This window comes from Triticum dicoccoides, chromosome 1B, assembly GCF_002162155.2.
Source record: "Triticum dicoccoides isolate Atlit2015 ecotype Zavitan chromosome 1B, WEW_v2.0, whole genome shotgun sequence".
In the NCBI taxonomy this organism is placed as follows: Eukaryota; Viridiplantae; Streptophyta; class Magnoliopsida; order Poales; family Poaceae; genus Triticum; species Triticum dicoccoides.
The window spans coordinates 58,088,311-58,109,673 of record NC_041381.1 but is presented as its reverse complement, the minus strand read 5'-3'; the positions used below and the strand labels follow the sequence as shown (position 1 = coordinate 58,109,673).

Here is a 21,363-nt window from a genome sequence, read left to right as displayed (position 1 = left end):
ATTATGTTTCTTATTAAATCTCAAGTTATACAGGAGCATCTTATCATCATTATGAACAATGAACTCATGTGCTACCATGCTCCTGTAATCTAAAATGTAAGGAGGCAATATTGTCTCCTCTTTCTCATAGTGCCTAATAGGTATCTCAAAATGTTTAGCAAGACATGCAGCATAGATACCTCCAAAGATGGGGCCTTTTGTACGATTCAGGTTTAGACGTTTAGCAATAACGGCACCCATACTAAAACTATTATCACCAAACAAGGCATGGAATAGAATAATAATATCTGGAACATTGAAGTTTCCACTATTTCCACGACCAACCAAGCATCTACTAGCAAATATGGCAAAGTAGCGTAAAACAGGAAAGTGTATGCTAGAGATTCTCGCGTCGGAACCCTTCTTTGGACCCCCTACAGTGATAGTGTTAACAAAGCCATCCACATCCCTAGGATGTGGTTCCTCAACTTTTCCCTCAAAGGGTATCCTACATACCGCACAAAAATTACGTAAAGACATTTCTCTGAATTCATCATATAAATGAAATGATACTGAGGGCGGTGACTTCTTAGGATAATAATATAAGCTCTGCACGAAAGTATTGGTAAGTAAGAGATACTGATCGATCCGGTCATGGAGGAAATAGGTGAGGCCTGCATTCTCGACAAAAGAATAAAAATCTTCATAAATTCCAGCTTCTCTCAAGAAATTATCGCATGGCCATTCACACGGCCATACTTCCGCTATGCGAGGAAGATTATACTTGGCCTTTTCCTTCTCTTTAGCTTGTTTTTCCTGGGAGCCTTGGCTAGAAGAGCCCGTCAAAAATCTCCTTAACATTTTCTGAAAATTTCTGAAATTTTTGTAACTTCAAAATAAAAGTGAATAAAACTAAACAAGATTGATAGCAACTACTCCTACAAGTTCCTAGAGCCTATATCATGCATTAGAATTACTTGGGACCTCATAAATTTAACCTGCAAGCTCAAGAACAGGGTCACCAAGGCAGCAAGGATTTGCAATGAATAAAGCACTAGAACAAAAACTAATTGGACCAATGGAGGAGTCACATACCAAGCAACAATCTCCCAAAGCAGTTTTGTGAATGGTGCTTTGAGCAAGGAGATCGAAAATCGCAACAAAATGAGCTAGAACTCGTGCTTGAGCTGGATGGGGATTTTTTTGGGAAGAAGATGGAGTGTGTGGGTGCTGGCAAAAGTGGAGAGGGTCCACCAGGGGCCCACGAGACAGGGGGCGCGGCCAGAGGGGGTGGGCGCGCCCTCCACTCTCGTGGCCTCGTGCTTGCCTCTCCTGCAGTGATTTCAGTGCCTAAAATCCTTAAATATTCCATAAAAAATCATACTAAATTTGCAGGGCATTTGGAGCACTTTTATTTTCGGGTTATTTTTTTATTGCATGGATAATTCAGAAAACAGACAGATAATACTATTTTTGCTTTATTTAATTTAAATGACATAAAGTAAAAAGAGGGTACATATGGTTGTGCCTTCTAGTTTCATCCATCTCATGATCATCAAAATGAATCCCCTAACAAGGTTGATCAAGTCTTGTTAACAAACCCATTCCGAATAACACGGAGCCGGAGAAATTTCAAAGTGACACTAGGTTACCTCAACAGGGATATGGACATCCCCAACAATAAGAATATCATATTTTTTCTTGACAGTAGGGAGAGGAAATTCAAAACCTCCAATAATGATTGATGGAATTTTCTCAATAGGATTTATGCTGTGAACTTGAGGTTGTTTCCTCGGAAAATGTACCGTATGCTCATTTCCATTAGCATGAAAGGTGACATTGCCTTTGTTGCAATCAATAATAGCACCTGTAGTATTTAAAAAGGGTCTACCAAGGATAATCGACATACTGTCGTCCTCGGGAATATCAAGAATGACGAAGTCTGTTAAGATAGTAACATTCGCAACAACAACAGGCACGTCCTCACAAATGCCGACAGGTATAGCAGTTGATTTATCAGCCATTTGCAAGGATATCTCAGTGGGTGTCAACTTACTTAATTCAAGTCTACGGTACAAGGAAAGAGGCATAACACTAACACCGGCTCCTAAATCACATAAAACAGTTTTAACATAATTTCTTTTTATGGAGCATGGTACAGTGGGTACTCCGGGATCACCAAGTTTTTTAGGTATTCCATCCTTAAAGGTATAGTTAGCGAGCATGGTGGAAATCTCAGCTTCAGGTATTTTCCTCTTATTAGTGATGATATCTTTCATATATTTAGCATAAGGGTTTGTTTTAAGCATATCAGTTAAGCGTATGCGTAAGAAAATAGGTCTAATCATTTCAGCAAAACGCTCAAAGTCCTCATCATCCTTTGTCTTGGATGGTTTAGGAGGAAAGGGCATGGGTTTCTGAACCCATGGTTCTCTTTCTCTACCATGCTTCCTAGCAACAAAATCTCTCTTATCATAACGTTGGTTTCTTGATTGTGGGTTATCAAGACCAACAGCAGGTTCAGTTTCTATATCATTGTTATTACTAGGTTGAGCATCTATGTGAACATCATCATTATTATTATTATCAGGTTCATGTTCATCTCCGGATTGTGTTTCAGCATCAGAGATAGAAGTATTATTAGGATTCTCATGTGTTTCTACATTAGGTTCACTAGAAGCATGCAAAGTCCTATCTTTTTTCTTTTTCTTCTTCTTAGAAGAACTAGGTGCCTCAAAATTATTTCTCTGAGAATCTTGTTCAATTCTCTTAGGGTGGCCTTCAGGATACAAAGGTTCCTGAGTCATTCTACCAGTTCTAGTAGCCACTCTAACAACAAAGTCATGTTTATTATTTAGTTCAACTAGCAATTCATTCTGAGCCTTAAGTACTTGTTCAGCTTGAGTGGCAACCATAGAAGCATGTTTACTAGTGAGTTTAAGTTCACCCTTAACTCTAGCCACATAATCACTCAAGCGTCCTATCATATAATCATTATTCTTTAATTGTCTACCAACATAATCATTGAAATTTGCTTGTCTATCCATAAAGTCATCAAATTCATCTAAGCATGGGCTATAAAATTTAGTAGACGGGATTTCAACTTTATGATATCTATAGAGAGAATTTACCTTTACTACCTGTGTCGGGTTATCAAGACAATGTGGTTCTTCAACAGGTGGTATATTAAGACCATGTATTTCTTCAATAGGAGGTAAATTCTTAACGTCTTCAGCTTTTATACCTTTTTCTTTCATTGATTTTTTTGCCTCTTGCATATCTTCAGGACTGAGAAATAGAACACCTCTGTTCTTCGGAGTGGGTTTAGGAATAGGCTCAGGAGTTGGCTCAATTGGTTCAGGAATTGCCTGAGGGATTGGCTCAGGAAGAGTCCAATTATTTTCATTTGCCAAAATATTGTTCAATAATAATAAAGCTTGGTCGACTGTTCTTTCCTTGAAAACACAACCAACACAACTATCCAAGTGGTCCTTGGAAGCATCAGTTAGTCCATTATAGAAGATATCAAGTATTTCACTTTTCTTAAGAGGGTGATCAGGCAAAGCATTAAGTAATCGGAGAAGCCTCCCCCAAGCTTGTGGGAGACTCTCTTCTTCGATTTGCACAAAGTTATATATTTCCCGCAAGGCAGCTTGTTTCTTATGAGCAGGGAAATATTTAGCCGAGAAGTAATAAATCATATCCTGGGGACTACGCACGCAACTAGGATCAAGAGAATTAAACCAAGTCTTAGCATCACCCTCTAATGAGAACGGAAATATCTTAAGGATATTGTAATAGCGATACGTCTCATCATTAGTAAACAGGGTGGCTATATCATTTAACTTGGTGAGATGTGCCACAACAGTTTCAGATTCAGTGCCATAGAAAGGATAGGATTCAACTAAAGTAATAATCTCAGGATCAACAGAGAATTCATATTCCTTATCAGTAAGAAAGATAGGTGAAGTGGCAAAAGCAGGGTCATGTTTCATTCTAGCATTTAGAGTCTTTTGTTTCAGCTTAGCTAGTAATTTCTTAAGATCTGATCTATCATTGCAAGTAAGAAAATCTCTAGCAGTTTCTTCATCCATAACATAACCCTCAGGAACAACATGCAATTCATAATTAGGAGGAGAACCTTCATCATCACTTTCATCAATAATTTCATTTTCAATAATTTCATTCTCCCTAGCCTTAGTAAGTTGTTCATCAAGAAATTCACCTAATGGCACAGTAGTGTCAAGCATAGAAGTAGTTTCATCATAAGTATCATGCATAGCAGAAGCGGCATCATCAATAACATGCGACATATCAAAATTCATAGCAGTAGCAGGTTTAGGTGTCGCAAGCTTATTGATAACAGAAGGAGAATCTAGTGCATAGCTAGATGGCAGTTCCTTACCTCCCCTCGTAGTTGAGGGATAAATTTTAGTTCTTTGATCTTTCAAGTTCTTCATAGTGATCAGCAGATATAAATCCCAAGTGACTCAGAGAATAGAGCTATGCTCCCCAGCAAGGGCGCCAGAAATTAGTCTTGATAACCCACAAGTGTAGGGGATCGCAATAGCTTTCGAGGGTAGAGTATTCAACCCAAATTTATTGATTCGACACAAGGGGAGCCAAAGAATATTCTTAAGTATTAGCAGTTGAGTTGTCAATTCGACCACACTTGGATAACTTAGTATCTACAGCAAAGTATTAGTAGCAAAGTAGTATGATAGTAATGGTAACGATAGCAAAAGTAATATTTTTGGGTTTTGTAGTGATTGTACCAATAGCAACATAAAAGTAAATAAGCGGAGCACAGTATATGAAAAGCTCGTAGGCAATGGATCAGTGATGGATAATTATGTCGAATGCGATTCCTCATGTAATAGCTATAACATAGGGTGACACAGAACTAGCTCCAATTCATCAATGTAATGTAGTCATGTATTCCGAATATAGTCATACATGCTTATGGAAAAGAACCTGCATGACATCTTTTGTCCTACCCTCTCGTGGCAGCGGGGTCCTAGAGGAAACTAAGGGATATTAAGGCCTCCTTTTAATAGAGAACTGGACCAAAGCATTAACACATAGTGAATACATGAACTCCTCAAACTACGGTCATCACCGAGAAGTATCCCGATTATTGTCACTTCGGGGTTGTTGGATCATAACACATAATAAGTGACTATAGACTTGCACGATAGGATCAAGAACACACATATATTCATGAAAACATAATAGGTTCAGATCTTAAATCATGACACTCGGGCCCTAGTGACAAGCATTAAGCATAGCAAAGTCATAGCAACATCAATCTCAGAACATAGTGGATACTAGGGATCAAACCCTAACAATACTAACTTGATTACATGGTAAATCTCATCGAACCCATCACCGTCCAGCAAGCCTATGATGGAATTACTCACGCACGACGGTGAGAATCATGAAATTGGTGATGGAGGATGGTTGATGATGACGACGACGATGAATCCCCCTCTCCGGAGTCCCCAACGGACTCCGGATCAGCCCTCCCGAGAGAGATTAGGGCTTGGCGGTGGCTCCGTATCGTAAAACGCGATGAAACTTCCCTCTGATTTTTTTCTCCGCGAGACGGAATATATGGGGTTGGAGTTGAGGTCGGCGGAGCTGTAGGGGGCCCACGAGACAGGGGCGCGCCCCCCACCCTCGTGGACAGGGTGTGTGGCCCCTTGTCTTCATCTTTTGCCAGTATTTTTTATATTTCTGAAACTTATCTCCGAGGATTTTCAGGTCATTCTGAGAACTTTTGGTTTCTACACATGAAACAACATCATGGCAGTTCTGCTGAAAACAGCGTCAGTCCGGGTTAGTTTCATTCAAATCATGCAAGTTAGAGTCCAAAACAAGGGAAAAAGTGTTTGGAAAAGTAGATACGTTGGAGACGTATCACACTACCGCCAGCATAGATGACATGGAAATCGAGTTGCTTGATTTCAGAGCGGATAATAAACTGCATGTTGCAGCTAATGGCACGATACATCTCTCGCACCGTGTCATGTCTGTTGAAGATGATGGGGAGCTGAGAGTCTCTGTCATGGCAAGTTGTTTGCAGGATCAAACTATTGGGGTTGTTTCTGACATTTTCATTGCTAGGAATTCCTCCAAAAGCCATGCTATGCTTCAGGTTATCTCTTGTAAGATGGAAGTCGCTGTTGCCTGGTCTCTTGCCCCATACTGGCCACATTATCGTGACATGCCTTGTCCTAGCATTTGAAATGGCTTGGTTTCGTGGCTCTAGTTGCCTCCTTGTTGTTGAATTTGCTTGCCCTGGTATTGGAGAAGAATCATCATGGTCCATATAACTGTCCAACTGGAGACGCCTGCTCTCGGATGGGTTCAGAATGTCGCAACAGGCCGGTGTATGCAGGGTTTGGTCGAGTACGTCAGTTCTGGGATGATGTTCATGTGGTCTAGATCCAATCTGGCGAGGTGGTGCGTGCTCTCTGATGCTATCCTGTGATGATGAATTGTGTTGGTTCCTATTCTATCAACTCTGCGTATAACATGATCTACCTTGGAGCCATTGGCTTCGCGGGTGCAAACGTTGAACTACAAGTTAGGGTGCCGATGAACTGCAAGTTAGGGTGCTGATTAACTGCAAGATCTTTATTTGGCTGATGCTACAGAGTGAATATCAGGAAACATCGATACTAAAGGCTAGGGTTGCAGAAACCACACTTCTACAATTTTGTGCCAAAAATCACTATTTCCGAGATTAATATTTTGCAAAAAACACTAGTTGACGGCTTTGGCCGTTTTGATGACGATTATGACAGGTCGGTCTCATATTTATTGATGTGGCATACCGGTTCAACACATGTGACATTAGACATTGGTTACTTTCAAATTTACAAAAAAAAACCTTGTATTTTGCATAGACGCCCTTCATTCATATAATAATAAAAACACAATCAGCCCCAGCTCGCCCACCTCATCGGGAAGGCACCTGAACGCCGGCCGCCCCTGCACACGCTCCCCGCCGGCTGCCCCGCACGCGGAGGTGGCAAGCAACCCGAGCCGTCGACCACCTCATCTTCCACTGACGACACCACTCCACCTTGCCTTCTTCCGCAGTGGATGAGCTGCGGGATGAGGCGACAACCAGAGCAAGGGAACGAGGCAACGACCAGAGCAATGGGAGGGAGAGGAGGTCGGAGTTGGAGCCACGCCTTGCAGGCCTCCCAGGCGGTTGCGTCCTGGAGCAATGGAGGCCACGACAGCTGCCAGATGTGGCCAGATCCTGCACAACAACGATGGGGCCTGTTGGGGAGGAAGGGGCAACGACCAGGGGAGGAGCGGTAGAATGTGCAAGCCTGCCGGTGTGACGAGGGGTTGAGGACGCGCGTCGGTGCGAGGGAAGCACTAGTAGAAAACATGGCATACGTTCGTGCCAGATAAGCTCATCAGTCCTGGTTTAGTCATGAACCGGGACCCATGGGCCCACTGGTCTCGGTTCGTGAGGCCAGGGGGCCTGCTGGGCCTCGTGGGGGCATTGGTCCTGGTTCATCTGGCCCCTTTGGTCCCGGTTGGTGAGACAAACCGGGACCAATGGGCCTCGCTCCTGGTCCACCATCATTGGCACCTGTTAGTGCCTTGAACCGGGACCAAAGGCTGGTCTTTAGTACCCGTTCAAGGCACGAACCGGGACCAATGAACCGGCCAGGGGAGAGGGCTTTTGTGTGTAAAACATTAAAAGCAAAAAGAATTTTCAAAAAATAAATAAAAAAAAGCAAAAAATAAAATAAAATAAATAAGTAGAAACAAAATAAACTTTAATAAAGTAAAATAAACAAACTTTAATAAAATAAATAAAAATAGCAACAGTAAGTAGAAACAAAATAAAATAAAAAAGCAAAAAAGAAAGATTTTTCATAAAATAAATAAAAAAGCAAAAAAGAAAAGAAAATAAATAAGTAGAAACAAAATAAACTTTAAAAAATAAGTAAAAACAAAGAATTTTTAAAACATTAAAAGAAAAAAGATTTTTCATAAAGAATTTTTTTGTTAGAAACTTTAATAGCAAAAAGAATTATCATAAAGAATTCTTTGTTAGAAACTAAAATAAGAAAATATGTTTTTGAATATAATGATAAAACACAGTAATATTGAATAGCAAGAAAAAGAATCACTCAATAATCTATTTTTATAGCAAAGTTATTCAAAAACTAGTGGTTCACACAAATTTTAAAAAAATCAAATTTAAACTATTCAAATTGGAAAACAAATGGCACTAACAGAAACTTTATAATTTTTATTACCTAAAAGCAAAAAGAATTACATGAAAAACTAGTAAGTATTTTGCTGTAACTATAAACAAAATAAAATAAATAAAGCAAAAAAGAAAACAAAAAATTAAAAAAAAGTGCCACCTACTGGGCCACAACGGCCTGAATACGACTAGAAACCCAACCATGGGTCAGGATTCAAGCCCGCAGTAGGCCCAGTAGGCCCACAAGCACATCGTGACAAAGATTAGGCCCGTAAGCCTGCATTGGAGAGGAGCTCGAGAGGGCTGCGGTAGTGGGGTTTATAAACCACTCCGAGCCCCTCTCAACTAGCAAGGTGGGACTAAACTTTTGGCCGCGACACGGGCAGCACCAGGTAGCATTGGTCCCGGTTCGTCGCACCAACCGGGATCAATTCACCCCCTTTAGTCCCGGTTGGTGCCACCAACCGGGACCAAAGGACTCCTCTTCCCGCCCTTTGGGCTACTGAAAGGAGACCTTTGGTCCCGGTTGGTGGAACCAACTGGGACTAAAGGGGGGCATTGGTACTGGTTGGTGCCATGAACCGATACCAATGCCCTGGGTATATAAAAAAGCACTTAGCGTTTTTCAGATTCATCTCTGCAGTTGCCCCGCCCCGACGATGCCGCTAGGCTGCCTGACCTCGCCCCGTTGATGTTGTCGCTGCCCTCTGCCCCGTCTACGCCGCCGCCCCTGCCCCGACAACACCGCCGTCGGCCCGCCCCGACCACGCCGCCATCGCCCCTGCCCCGACCACGCCACGCGCCCTCGCCGTGCCTCTGCCTCGCCCTGTCGCCACCGTCCATGCCGCCGTTGCCCCTGCCCCAAGCACGCCGCCGTCTACACCAACGTCGTCCCTCTGCCCCTGCCCCGACCACGCCACACCTCTCCTTGGTCAGGCCGGCGCCGCCCCTTCCTCCCTGCTGATTATATGTCATTTTCAGATTTTTTTCCAGATTATATGAATATGTGTGAGTATATGTATGTGTGTATATATCTGGTTATATGTCTTTTTTTCAAAAAATTTGTTCATATATATGATGATTTTTTTTTTGCATTTTTATAAAACCGTATGTATGTATGTATGTATGTATGTTCTCTATGTATATATATTCATGTATGCAAAAGATAGATTTTTAGAAATTTTTTATCTATGTATGTTGTCTGATTTAGTGCAGTTTAGGTTAGTTTCACTTTTAGGAAAGTTTTATATATTTAGGAAAGAAGGAAGAAGGAAGAGAAGGGGGGGGGGTATGTCGTTGTTGATATACCTTCCCGGTAACTTCGACATGAGGGGGGGTCGATATACCCCCTCCCCGATAACTTCGACATGAGGGGGGTGGGGGTCGATATACCCCCTCCCCGATAACTTCGACATGAGGGGGGGTTCATATGATGTTTTTTTGTGCATATGATGTTTTTTATATGATGTTTTTTTCAAATATGTATTAAATTTTTTATTTAGGTTGTTAATTAGTAGATATCTATTTTAGGTTGGTGCATAGGTTAGTGTAGAGGAAAAATTAAAATAAGGAAAAGGAAGAAAAGAGAAAGAAGAAGAAAAAGAAGGAGTGGAAAAAGAAAATAAGAAGAGGAAGAAGGAGAAGAACAAAGGAAAAGAAGAGCAGAGGAAGAAGAGGAGAAATAAATAAGAAGAGAAAAAAAGAAAAAAAAGAGGAGAAGAAGAAAGGAATAGAAGAGAAGAAGAAAAAAATAGAGTAATTTCTATTTATTTTTTCTTCACCTCTATTCCTTTCTTTTTCTCCTCTTTTTTTTCTTTGTTTTTTTTCTTCGATCTCCTCCTCTATTCCTTTATTTTTATCGATCCTCTTTTTTTCTTCCTCTTCTTATTTTTTATTGGGTATGTCATTGTCGATATACCACCTCCCCGATAACTTTGACATAGGAGGGGGTCGATATACCCCCTCCCCGATAACTTCAACATGAGGAGGGGGAGGGGGTTGAGGGGTCCAGGGTTCGAGGGTTGATGGTTCTAGGGTTCGAGAGTCGAGGGTCGAGGGTTCGAGGGTCGAGGGTTGAGGGTTCGAGGGTTGTCGAGGGTTCGAGGGTTGTCGAGGGTTCGAGGGTCGAGGGTCGTCGAGGGGTCGAGGGTCGTTTGCCACTAATATATCCATCTGTCATGTTTGTATAATAATTGCCATGTCGTAATATTTGCAGAAACTATGGAGCACGGTCGAGACGAGGAAGCAGAACATGTGTTGGGGGACATAATCGCAAACGGAGGTGATGTCATGTCGTTTCTCAGCGAAAGCGATGGTCTGGAAGGAGAGGGTGAAGAAGGCTACGGTTATCGAACAACGGAGGAGGAAGGACATGATTATGATGGCTCCGGTGACCGAATGCCGGTGCAAGAAGGAGACCATGATGATGGCTCCGGTGACCGAACAGAGTCCGGCCAGGTATATATACTAATTAAGCCTGTGCTGACTAGCTAATTGATGCATTCATTGTTTTGGTATCTACACATATTAACTCTCGTCTTTCTTCTTTTTTCTAGCCCTCCGGATCGAGCTCAACTTCGGTAAAGAAACGAGACCCGAAGAAAAAGTTGCGCCCGGATGAAAGGTTCATGATCATAGCAAACGCGCCCAATGGCCTACCGATTGAACCCCTTCGGACCAAGGAGGCATTTACTGCTCAGTGCGGGGTTCTTGTTAGGGACATGATCCAGATCAGCATCGAGCTATGGAATCAGCCTAAGAAGGAAGAGCTTCAAGTTTCTTTTGTCGAAGATGCACAGAAAAAGGATCTTTGGAATGCGCTGAAGGTAAATTTCACCCTACCAGAAGAGGAGGATCCGGAGAATCCAGTTATAGAGCCATTGATCAAGTCCTGTGCTCTCAAGAAGATGGCAGATCTATTCAGGAGGTGGAAGAATGATCTCAAAGCAAAGTTTGTCGACAAAAAGAAGACACCAGAATTCACCGGCCGGTATGAGAAGATCAGAGATCAATGGGACGCATTTGTGGCCAACAAGACATCGGAGAGGAGTACGAAGATGTCAGCGACAAACAAGATAAATGCTGCGACGAAGCAGCATCACCATCGCATGGGGTCAGGTGGCTACCTCAAAGCCCTGCCGTTGTGGGCCAAGGCTGAGAACGACCTGCTTGCTAAAGGGGTCGAATCAGAGACATTGAGCTGGCGAGACCGTCCAAGGACTTGGTTCTTTGGAGTTGGCGGAACCTTGGACCCTATAACAGGGAAGTGCGTTTGGACGAGCGAGCAACTGCGAATACCCGTCACGAAGCTTCGGGACTATATCGCTGCAGCGCAGGAAGGGAGGTTCGTTCCAGATAGAGAGAAGGACGAGCTCACAATGGCCCTCAGGAATCCTAAGCACCATGGACGGACATGAGGCACACCAGGCTCCTTCCGTGGAAGGTTGGGTTTCCAGATGCAGGCGGATACAAAACCTAGGAGAGGAGGAGTAAATAGGAGCAGAGCGAACTGCAGGAGCTGCACGCAAGGGTATGAAAGTTAGAGGAACGAGAAGCAGTTCGAAGCAAGCGACCTGCTGAAGCTACCCCGCCATCTCAGCGGAGAAGCAGCGTGGCTTCCACCGAGCCGCTTTAGCTGGAGCCTGTCTTCACGGCTCCTGCTAGCTACCCCGTGGATGCTATCACAGAATCTCAACAGTGCCACCTTATGACGCAATGGCAGAACTACAAAGTCAAGGCGGCTGTCGTCTTTGTTCGACCTACTGAACCCGACACAAATTTTCACTACCGTCCAATTCCAGAAGGATGTGCTAGGGTGATGGTGGAGGAAATAACGGAGGGATTTGAGGAGCTCGTTCTTGAACACCCTACCGGTGAAGGGGAGACTAGGCTGGGTTCTGCTATGAAGACTCCACGCCTATGACGGAAGGAGCTCATCAACCTTCCGAACCGGATGCCTCCGCCTCCTCCGGCGAGTTAGGGCACTCCGCCTGCTCCTCTAGCGAGTGATCAAGGCACTCCGACGCATGGGGCACTCTGCCTCCTTCTCCTCCTGCGCTGGCGCGCCCGACCAGCCAGCCTCCTCCTTCTCCGCCTCGTCAGCAAGGGCGAAAGAGACCCGCCGCCGCTCCGGCTGCTCCGGCGCGTCGAGGTCCTTCTCCTCCGCCTCGTAAGCAACAAAAGAACACAGCTGCAGCCGCTCGGCCTGCTCTGGCGTCTAGTAGTACAGCTAGAGGCGGGAGGCAATACAGATTCGGTCCATCTATCAAGACTCCAGAGAAGTTACCATACGAGATGACCGTACAGGAAAATGAGGAGATCTGTCAAGCCCAAGTGAAGAACTACTTCGAAACGCAAAGAGGTAAGAGACATCCTCCTCCGGAGGAGAAGATAGATCCGGTGAAAGCGAAGCGCACTTTGGACGCCCTGCAATGACCACCACCGTCTCCGCCGCAGACCAACTATGAGTGCATTACTGAAAAGACATATAATGAAGCGAAGCGGTCGGGAAGTACTTGAAGTGACAAAAGGTTACAAGAACGAAGAAGTGGAAAAAAATTCCCCAGCTCGGCGAACAAGAGAACCAATCGTGCCCCCCGCTCAAGGTGTCTAGGGATATCGTCGCTAATCATCGGGGGATCTTGCCCGGTACCAATCCTACAGATTACCTGCCCGACGATGCATATTTTGATACAATGGAGGTGGACGAATTCAAATATGAGTACGGGAAGCCTCTGGTCAAAGATGTTACTACTCTAACAACGATGATGCGAAGACTCCATGATTGGTACATGGAAACCTGCAGAAAGTTTGCAGGGGAGAAAGAAAAGGATACTTTGACGCTGAAAGTTAAAGAGGATCATCACGACATCGTTGGAATTGAGCAGTTGTCTGTTCCGTTTAAGGAGTTCTTCCAGTTTTTCAATCAAAAGGCCCTCGATAAATTAACGGTCACTTGCTACTGTCTGTAAGTACTACTTCTATCATTAAGTCTCTATATATAGCCCAGCTCTTCCATTGCATGTATATATAATTATCCTCACTATATTGTGCAGGTTGAAGATCGTCGAATGCAGAAAAGCTGAAATGTATGATATTGGGTTCATTAACACAAATCTCATAGATCAATTTATGGTTACATTTCATGTCAAAGAAACCGAGGAGAACTTGCTATGATCGTTGGTAATAAATCAAAACAAAGATACAATACTCTTTCCTTACAATTTCAAGTGAGTGTTACTGTCTTGTGCATATTCGATTTCCCTTAATTATTACTTGAGGTTATGTAATTGATGAGTTATGCATGCGTGCGTAGCTTCCACTATATTCTCCTAGAGATTAAGCTTGAGCAGGGACTAGTAAACGTCTTAGACTCGAGACGAAAAGATTCCTCTGAGTATGCGGACATGTCTAAAATGCTGAAGAAGTAAGTTGAATCGATCATTATCGCACCATATCGGCAACTTTGTTCATTTCATGATATCAAGTAATTTTTTTCTTTGTCTTGCAGGGTTTGGAAAGTATTCACCGCACAAGTTTCGGAACTGCCGCGGGAACTGCGATGGAATTGCCCGAAAATAAGTACTACTAGCTAGCTAGTTCCGCGCATCTCCCGTTGATTCTAACTACTTTCATCAATGCCCATTTATAATGCTTCATTATCAGTTTAATTGACCTCTATTTCTCGTAAAGTGCTTATGGCAGGAAGCCGGAAATAATTACTGTAGATACTACGTCTGCGAGTTCATCTACAACGCGACGGCCAAGAATAGGAGGGGCTACTCTAAAAGACAATATGATGTGCGTAAGTAAAAATATTCACAAGTTTATTTTATTACCATAATTTCTGTTGAGTTACATTCATATATATGTATTGACCCCCTTATTCAAATTAGATGTGGAAGATGCGGAATGAACTCCTACCACAAGATCAAATGCGAGCAATTCAAGTGGAATTGGCTGCATTCTTTCTTGACCACGTCATCAATAAAGGTGGAGAATACCATCATGCATGTGAAAGTTGAGTTCATATATATATTAAGGTATTGTAAGAGATGTTACACATTATATATATATATATATATATATATATATATATATATATATATATAGATAATAGCGTTGAATAGATATACGAAAACTTGTTGTTGACCAATCTCTCAGAGGAGAGGTCGGTCATTTCTATATATGTTCATGACGATCTTCTGTACTTAATAGTTTCCTTCATTTTCTTACTAGCTAGCGTGTCGAGTCCTCTTTATACGTAGCATTGACCAAACACGAAGATAAAAGAGGACACTTCTCTATTAGGTAGCTAATACAATATATGAAACCCTTGAATTAACCCTACAAAACCCCCAATCCTCCTCCCTCTTTCAGAAAAAAACCAGCAGCTGAAATGCTAACACGTGGAAGCCTTTTGGTCCCGGTTGGTGGCACCAACCGGGACAAAAGGCTCTTCTGCCTGGGCAAGCGGCAGCGGCCATGTGGAGTCCCCATCTGTCACGGTTCCTGTGCGAACTGGGACTAAAAGGAGAAGGCTTTAATAACGACCCTTTAGTCCCGGTTCATGAACCGGGACAAATGGCCCTCACGAACATGTTCGAATGGGGCTTTTTTACTAGTGAAGGGGCGGCATCATGCTTTGGCCTACCGGGGGGACAAGGGTTGAGGACGCACGTCGGCGCGAAGGAAGGGGCGGCGTCATGCGTTGGCCTACCGGTGCGGCGAGGGTTGAGGACACACGTCAGCATGAGGGAAGAGGCAATGACTCAGGAAGGGGAGGGGCAGGGGCATGCGTAGGCCTGCCGAGGTGGCGAGGGGTTGAGGATGCACGTTGGCGCGAGGGGAGTACACGAGAGGCTTGGCAAGGTCGATGGCATCAATATCGTTCTGAAGATGGATCGGTGAACACATGAGTGTGTCGGATCAGTTTGTACCCCAAATCAGATGGATCGGCGGACACGTGAGTGTGTCGGATCAGTTTCTTGTGTTTGGCTTCAGATGTTAGACTTAGATGTTAGACTTAGATGGCAGGTTTGAGTATTCAGCTCAACATTTCTGCACCCCTTCATCAAGTGGACTAGTGCGAGATATTTATTTGAACATATTGATGTATTACTTTCTAAGTTCTTCCTCTTCCAGATGCACACGCCGGGGCATCCTCCTTTCCGAAAAAATAAACAATATACAAGCTAACAATATAGCTTGAAAAACGATCTTATATTGTTAGCTTCAAAAACGATTTTATAGTGTGGGACAGATGGAGCATGTACTTGTTTCTCTTCTTGTGATCAAGTTTTATAGTATTGTGATTTTGCCGCATAACACATGTCTGTGCACTTCTGTCGTACGATATACATGTGGAACTTCTGCGCGGGTGATGAGTGGAGTGCTCAGGCACCGAAATCATTACAAAAAAGAAAGACAAGGACCCAGAATGCCCAGTGTAATAGTACAAACAACTACGGTAGAGTACACATTCACACGGGCAAAACTAACAGAACACGGCGGCATGCAGTAAAACCTCTGTTCAAAGCTCTGCATCGGAGTTGGGCGCGGCCACCCCCTTCACCGTGTCCTTGGCTACCCCTGCGGCGGTTGCCGCCGCCTGCTCCGCCGTCTCTTTGCCCATCTCCAGGCTCTTCTTCGTCGCCTCCGCCGCCGAGCCGGCGATACCATTTCCACCAGAATCATACCTTGACACGACAGAATCACATCATGGTCACATCATACTCAGGATCATCTAGCGAGTGAGCACATCAGGAACATAATAATACGTACCGAGGATCGTCGGAGCGCGGCCGCTGAAGCTTCATCCACGTCAGCTTCGCCCACGCGCGGAACGCGTCCAGCCGGCTGTTGAACCCCGGGACGCCGCCGTGGCCGACGGCCTGCTCCACCGGCTCGGCACCGGAGCGGCTGCCACCCCCCACGCCCGGTGCCTCCATCCGGGGCGATGGCGACGACATCAGGAACGCCGCGACGGAGGCCACGAGGAGGACGAGGAGGACGATGGTGATGGATATGGTCGCGCCGCCTTTCGCCGCAGGCAGTGCGGCTGCAGCGCGGCCGCCGTTGTGGTGGTCGTCGGTGCTGGTGGCGGCTGTGTCCCTGGCGTCCGCCATGTCGTCGGTTCGGTGGAGAATGCTATGGCGACGAGATCGGCAAGACGAAACTGGTACTATAGTAGTGCTACAAGTACTGCGGCGCATGCGCGGATGGACACGTGAAGAGCTTCTAGAGCGCAGTGGAGGAGCACGTGGCCGGGACGTGTCGGGCTCACGAGGTCTGCCCAGGGCTGGCCAACCCGGGTGTCACACGGCCGGCCGGATGGACGTGTCTAGTTTGATTGCATTTTCTTTTTGCGGGTGATAGTAGAGCGTCATCAAGAAGCGGAAAATATCAGCTGCTCCACGCGCTTGTGTGCTACCGTGATAGAAACTCCTGAACCGTTGGATCTTAAATCAAACCGCAGTTGGAGACCTGCTGGATCTGGACTTCTGCACAGCCTTCGTCGGAATCCCTGGCCCCCCGCCCCAGCATCCCAACTCCGCCGCCATGCCAGGCGCCCAGGGGCGCAACTGCGCCACAGCCGGAGGCCTTCACGCGAGGGTAGAAGGTGAGACGCGGCGCGGAGAGCATGAGGGAGGAGGGTTGTGGGCGGCGGCTAGGGTTCGCCCCAGCCGCCCTGGTAACAGTTGTCCCAAGATAAATCTGGACAAGTGTTATCAGTGACAGACACAAACTAATATCCGTCGTTGATAAGACAATAGCACTGCCGAGTGGGGTTTTGCACCGTCACTGCTAATTTATCAGATTATCAATGAAAGGCGCTAGACTGTGATCACTATTAATGTGAGCCCACCTATAAGACTTTTTCTATTAGTGAATATATGTAATTCATTATTTCAAATTGCATTGTATAATTCAGGAAGCTAGATATATAATCCATGATTCAAAAATGCTTTATACACCAATTTTCAATGAAATGTTGTGGAAAATAGTGTCGGTGTCAAAATTGGCAATTCTCGGGTAGGGGGGCCGAGCTGTTAGATCGGGAAACAAGAGAAGAACACACACAGAGTTTACCCAGATTCGGGTCATCTACGTGGAGGTAAAACCCTATGTCCCGCTCTTGCTTATATTATGGATGTATCGAAGTACAGAGTTGATCTACCTCGAGATCGTAAGTTGTGGTCTAAACTCTAGGGGTGTGATGAATGTGTATATGAATGGGTCTCTACAGACTAAACCCTCTAGCTTATATAAGCACAAGGGGTATCTAGGGTTACACATGGTCGATCGCCATCTAAGAATTTACATGCCGAAGATAACCATACATGCTTGAAGTACACGCCAAGTCTTCGGTTGCCACACTTTGAGGGCCTCTGGAGTCCTTCCTCCTTAATGGGCTGGCGGTCCGTCCCACACATTACTCCAGCTAGGCTAGGATCCCCTGGTCCAGGACATCCTCAGTAGCCTCCGAACTTGTCTTCGAAGCCGAGGTTGTCAATCTTCATCGGGACATGTCTTCGGCCGGGCGATCTTCGGCTTAGCAGACAAGTTCCTGTCTCCGTCATCCTCTACCTCGGATACCGAGCTCCTTTTGGCCTGGGCGCACCACGCGCTGCCTTGAGGGCTGCACATCTGGGGAATCACACCATCTTTACGACCGGACATATCGCTTTCCTTATCTTTATATAACCGGTTCCTGGCCCAAATCCATGTTCAAGCACGTTTTTGGCCATTCCTTTCCCACAACTCACCATCATCCTTCTTCCCCAAAGTCAAGCTTGAGGAGTTCTCATAATGGCGAACGAAGATGGTTGTTCCAAGCACGCACACGACCCCCTCGAAGGCGATTGGGGGAACTGCTCCATCACGCGTCTTCAACTGAGCTGCCTCTCGATCCAAGGGTATCTTTCGGATCCTGATCTGGCCTCCACTCGTCAGGGGTTAGTATCCATGGACGGGCAGACGCACGCCGATAGCCACCCCGTCCCTCATGGAGACGAACGGGTATGCTTCGTCCCTTTCCTCCTCTGTGGGCTAGGATTTCCAATCCACCCCTTCCTTCGTGGGCTGCTCAAGTCTATGGGATCCAACTCCGCCATCTGACGCCCAATTCGATTTTGCACATCGCGGGCTATGTTTCCCTTCGCAAAATGTACCTCGGATGCGAGGCCCGGTTTGGGCTGTGGAGGCGATATTTCTATGTTATTCCTTGTTCCCTAGGTGGGAAGCTACATGAGGTAGGGGCGGCCGAAGTATGCGGAATTGCTGGGACCGGCTATCCAACCGGCAACCCTAAAGAAAGTAGCACGTGGACAACTGAATGGTTATATAAGGCCAACGTACCACTGCATGACCCAACGCGGCATGTGCTTCCGCCCTTCTATTCGGATCCCCCGAAGAATTTTTATAGCTAGAGGACACGGAGCAATGCTCAAAAGGATGACACCGACGTGGCCCATCTTGCAGGTAAAGTAAGATGCCTAACAAATACATGCCTTACTATTAATTATAGACGTGGTATTTTCACATTAACTACAATTTTACTTGGATCACAAATAACATGCAGACACTTTGCAATAAAACTCTGTAAGAGGTAAATACCGTTTTAAGGACTTTGTGGGATTGATACGCTTGATTTGAATATTACACATTTGACTGGATTTTTATTATAGTCCAAAAGAATTTGGACAAACCGTTGAGATTGCTCACCTGATTAAAAATCTCTTCCTTGACGCAAAGCTAGTCCAAACCCGTTATAATAATCATAATTTGCACAAAACTTTTATACTTTTTCTAACCTATTTTATCTTGAAACATTGTAAACAGAAATATATTTTTGATTTCAAAATTAGTGTAGTTAATAGTGTTTTAAACTATTAATTATAATACTTTTGTTATACATATGTAATGTAATCATGGAAAATAAATACTCATGTTGTGCTAAATTTATTTTGTATTTGTTTAAAATGCGTGCTAGTTTTCTCCTCTTTCATGTTATCCTTTAGCAAAATCTTGAAAAAGAATTATGCTTGAAGACAAAAGGGGAAAAGGCATAGCAAAATTACAGGGCGCCTTGCATTAAGTTCTGATAATTGCATTGTTGTATGGTGTTTATGTATATATATTTGTGTGTGTGTGTGTGTGTATGAGAGGGAGAGAGAGAGAGAGAGAGTTCATATATATATTTTTTAATAACCTTAAATATCTTGGTAGATATCTCTAAAATGGAACTAAGGTACGCCCCTTCGCTCCTGCCTCCTGTGACCTCTCAGTTAGGGTTTTCTTGCCTCTCGCCGGTGATGCCACCGGTCTGCCTCATCTCGTACAGTCCTTGGATCATGGAGGCGCGGTGGATCCAACCCTTGCCGGTGGGAAGGTTCCATTTTTAGGTGTGTTTTGGAGTTTTGTTTGAGTTTGTGCGATGCTCAAGAAGACGAGGCGAAGTGATGAGGACATGGCTATCACAGTTACACCCATATCCCCTGCTGTTTTACCTCTCGGAACAATTTCTAGAGCTCGCATGCGCCAATTAAATTATCAGGTACTTACGTTTCTTGGTAATATTTCTAGTGTTCATAAGAATATGATGCTGCCTAACTTAGATGCATTTGTGTTGCTTGCAATTGAAGGGCCTAGCACGCACAAGAAGGATGAATATTGGAGCATGGTCAAGCACGGAGATGAAGGTGCGTGCAAAGAGAACAAGAATGGAGGTTCAAGTGGAGATTTCCGGACTTTGAAGCCACCATGATGACATACAAGAAGATGGACGGAATTTATAAGATGGCATTTCATAAATTTCATCCATAGCTTATTATTGGTGTTGCACCACCTTATTTTAGGCAAGGCCCATGTAATATATTTTTAGAGTTCATATTGTAGGGGAAACGACTTAGGAGGTGTTTTAGTCCCACCTTGCCAAGGATGGACGAAATCCCCTCTCTTTTCCCTATAAATACAACCCTTAAGGCATCGTTTAGACGCGGGTTTTATTTACTTAAAAGTTAGCCATCGCTGCAACTTCGTGTACTTCGTTCATGTCCAACGACTAGACTAAGATCGCTTATGAAACCCCACTTTTATCAACACTTCATATATATTTGCAATATTCAGATTGCTTTACCATATTCTTGCTTGTTCTTCGATGGCATGCATGAATAGGCCTTCGTGGTCAGGTTGATCGTGCTGCCGCGTGGTCAATAACCTCTCAGACTTGGTTTAGCGAATGCTAAGGCGCAACATTGTGCACGTTTGTAGTCGGATCGTCAAAGTCGTCTCCACCAAATCGATAGTTATTATCTCATCGAAAGATCGAGCCCCTTTGCCTCTATCAAGTGGTTTCTGTTTTCAGGTTGCTCGGTGAGATTTTCCAGTTTTTCATAGTCTAGATTGCATCTGTTCTTCATACCTATAGTACACTAAAAAGCAATAAATAAATAAATAGATTAGATCACCCGTGTCCCAAATAGTCTTAGCCTTTGGCTATTATCACTTAGTTTTTGCATTGTTGAATTTTTTGTTGCATCGTGTGTCGAGTTGCTGGTTTTAGTGTCTAAACTTTTAGAGTTTCGAGTTCTAGTCACGCTCGTTCACGACGCATCCGCATACACCATCATCCACTTTGTTCATCATACGTTGCCACTTACTTTCATCGCCACCACTGTTACCTGGATGTAATTCTTACTTCTAGTGTTCCTTGTACTACCTTGACAGTTGATGAATAGATCGGAATTTTCTTAGAAAAATTTCTCTAAAATGTATGGGCCGACAAATATATCAATGGATGTTTTTAAATTAATACATTAATATCTGTTTATAGTTTATGATAGAAAGTTTATAGAAACTTCTAAAGTCTAAATTCAATCGTTGGCATATTCCTAACTACAAAGTGATCTATTAATAAAGAGATAATCTAGCGGATAGCCGAGTGTTTTTTCCGTGAGAATGTACGTCGTGTATCTCTAATAAAATTTATTAGTTATATTTTCACCCTTGTATTAGTGGATTATATGCCGAAAATGCCAAATAGAGACCGAGCCCATGTAGACCTTAATATGAAACTTCAAAAATCAAACTTTCTGGTGTAGAAACATTCTGAAAAAAGGATACACATACACCTAGAGGCT

The 21,363-nt window shown here is 44.1% G+C and overlaps 1 protein-coding gene across 1 annotated transcript; it reads right to left on the bottom strand.

Annotated features, from left to right (window-relative positions):
* Nucleotides 1–15,445: 15,445 nt before the first annotated feature.
* Nucleotides 15,446–16,374, bottom strand: LOC119301096. Its single transcript, XM_037577994.1, has 2 exons — nt 16,004–16,374; nt 15,446–15,918 (listed from the first exon to the last, which is right to left on the bottom strand). Exons 1-2 carry the CDS (start codon nt 16,345–16,347, stop codon nt 15,753–15,755), a joined length of 510 nt encoding a protein of 169 aa, XP_037433891.1. The 5' UTR covers nt 16,348–16,374; the 3' UTR covers nt 15,446–15,752.
* Nucleotides 16,375–21,363: the final 4,989 nt, after the last annotated feature.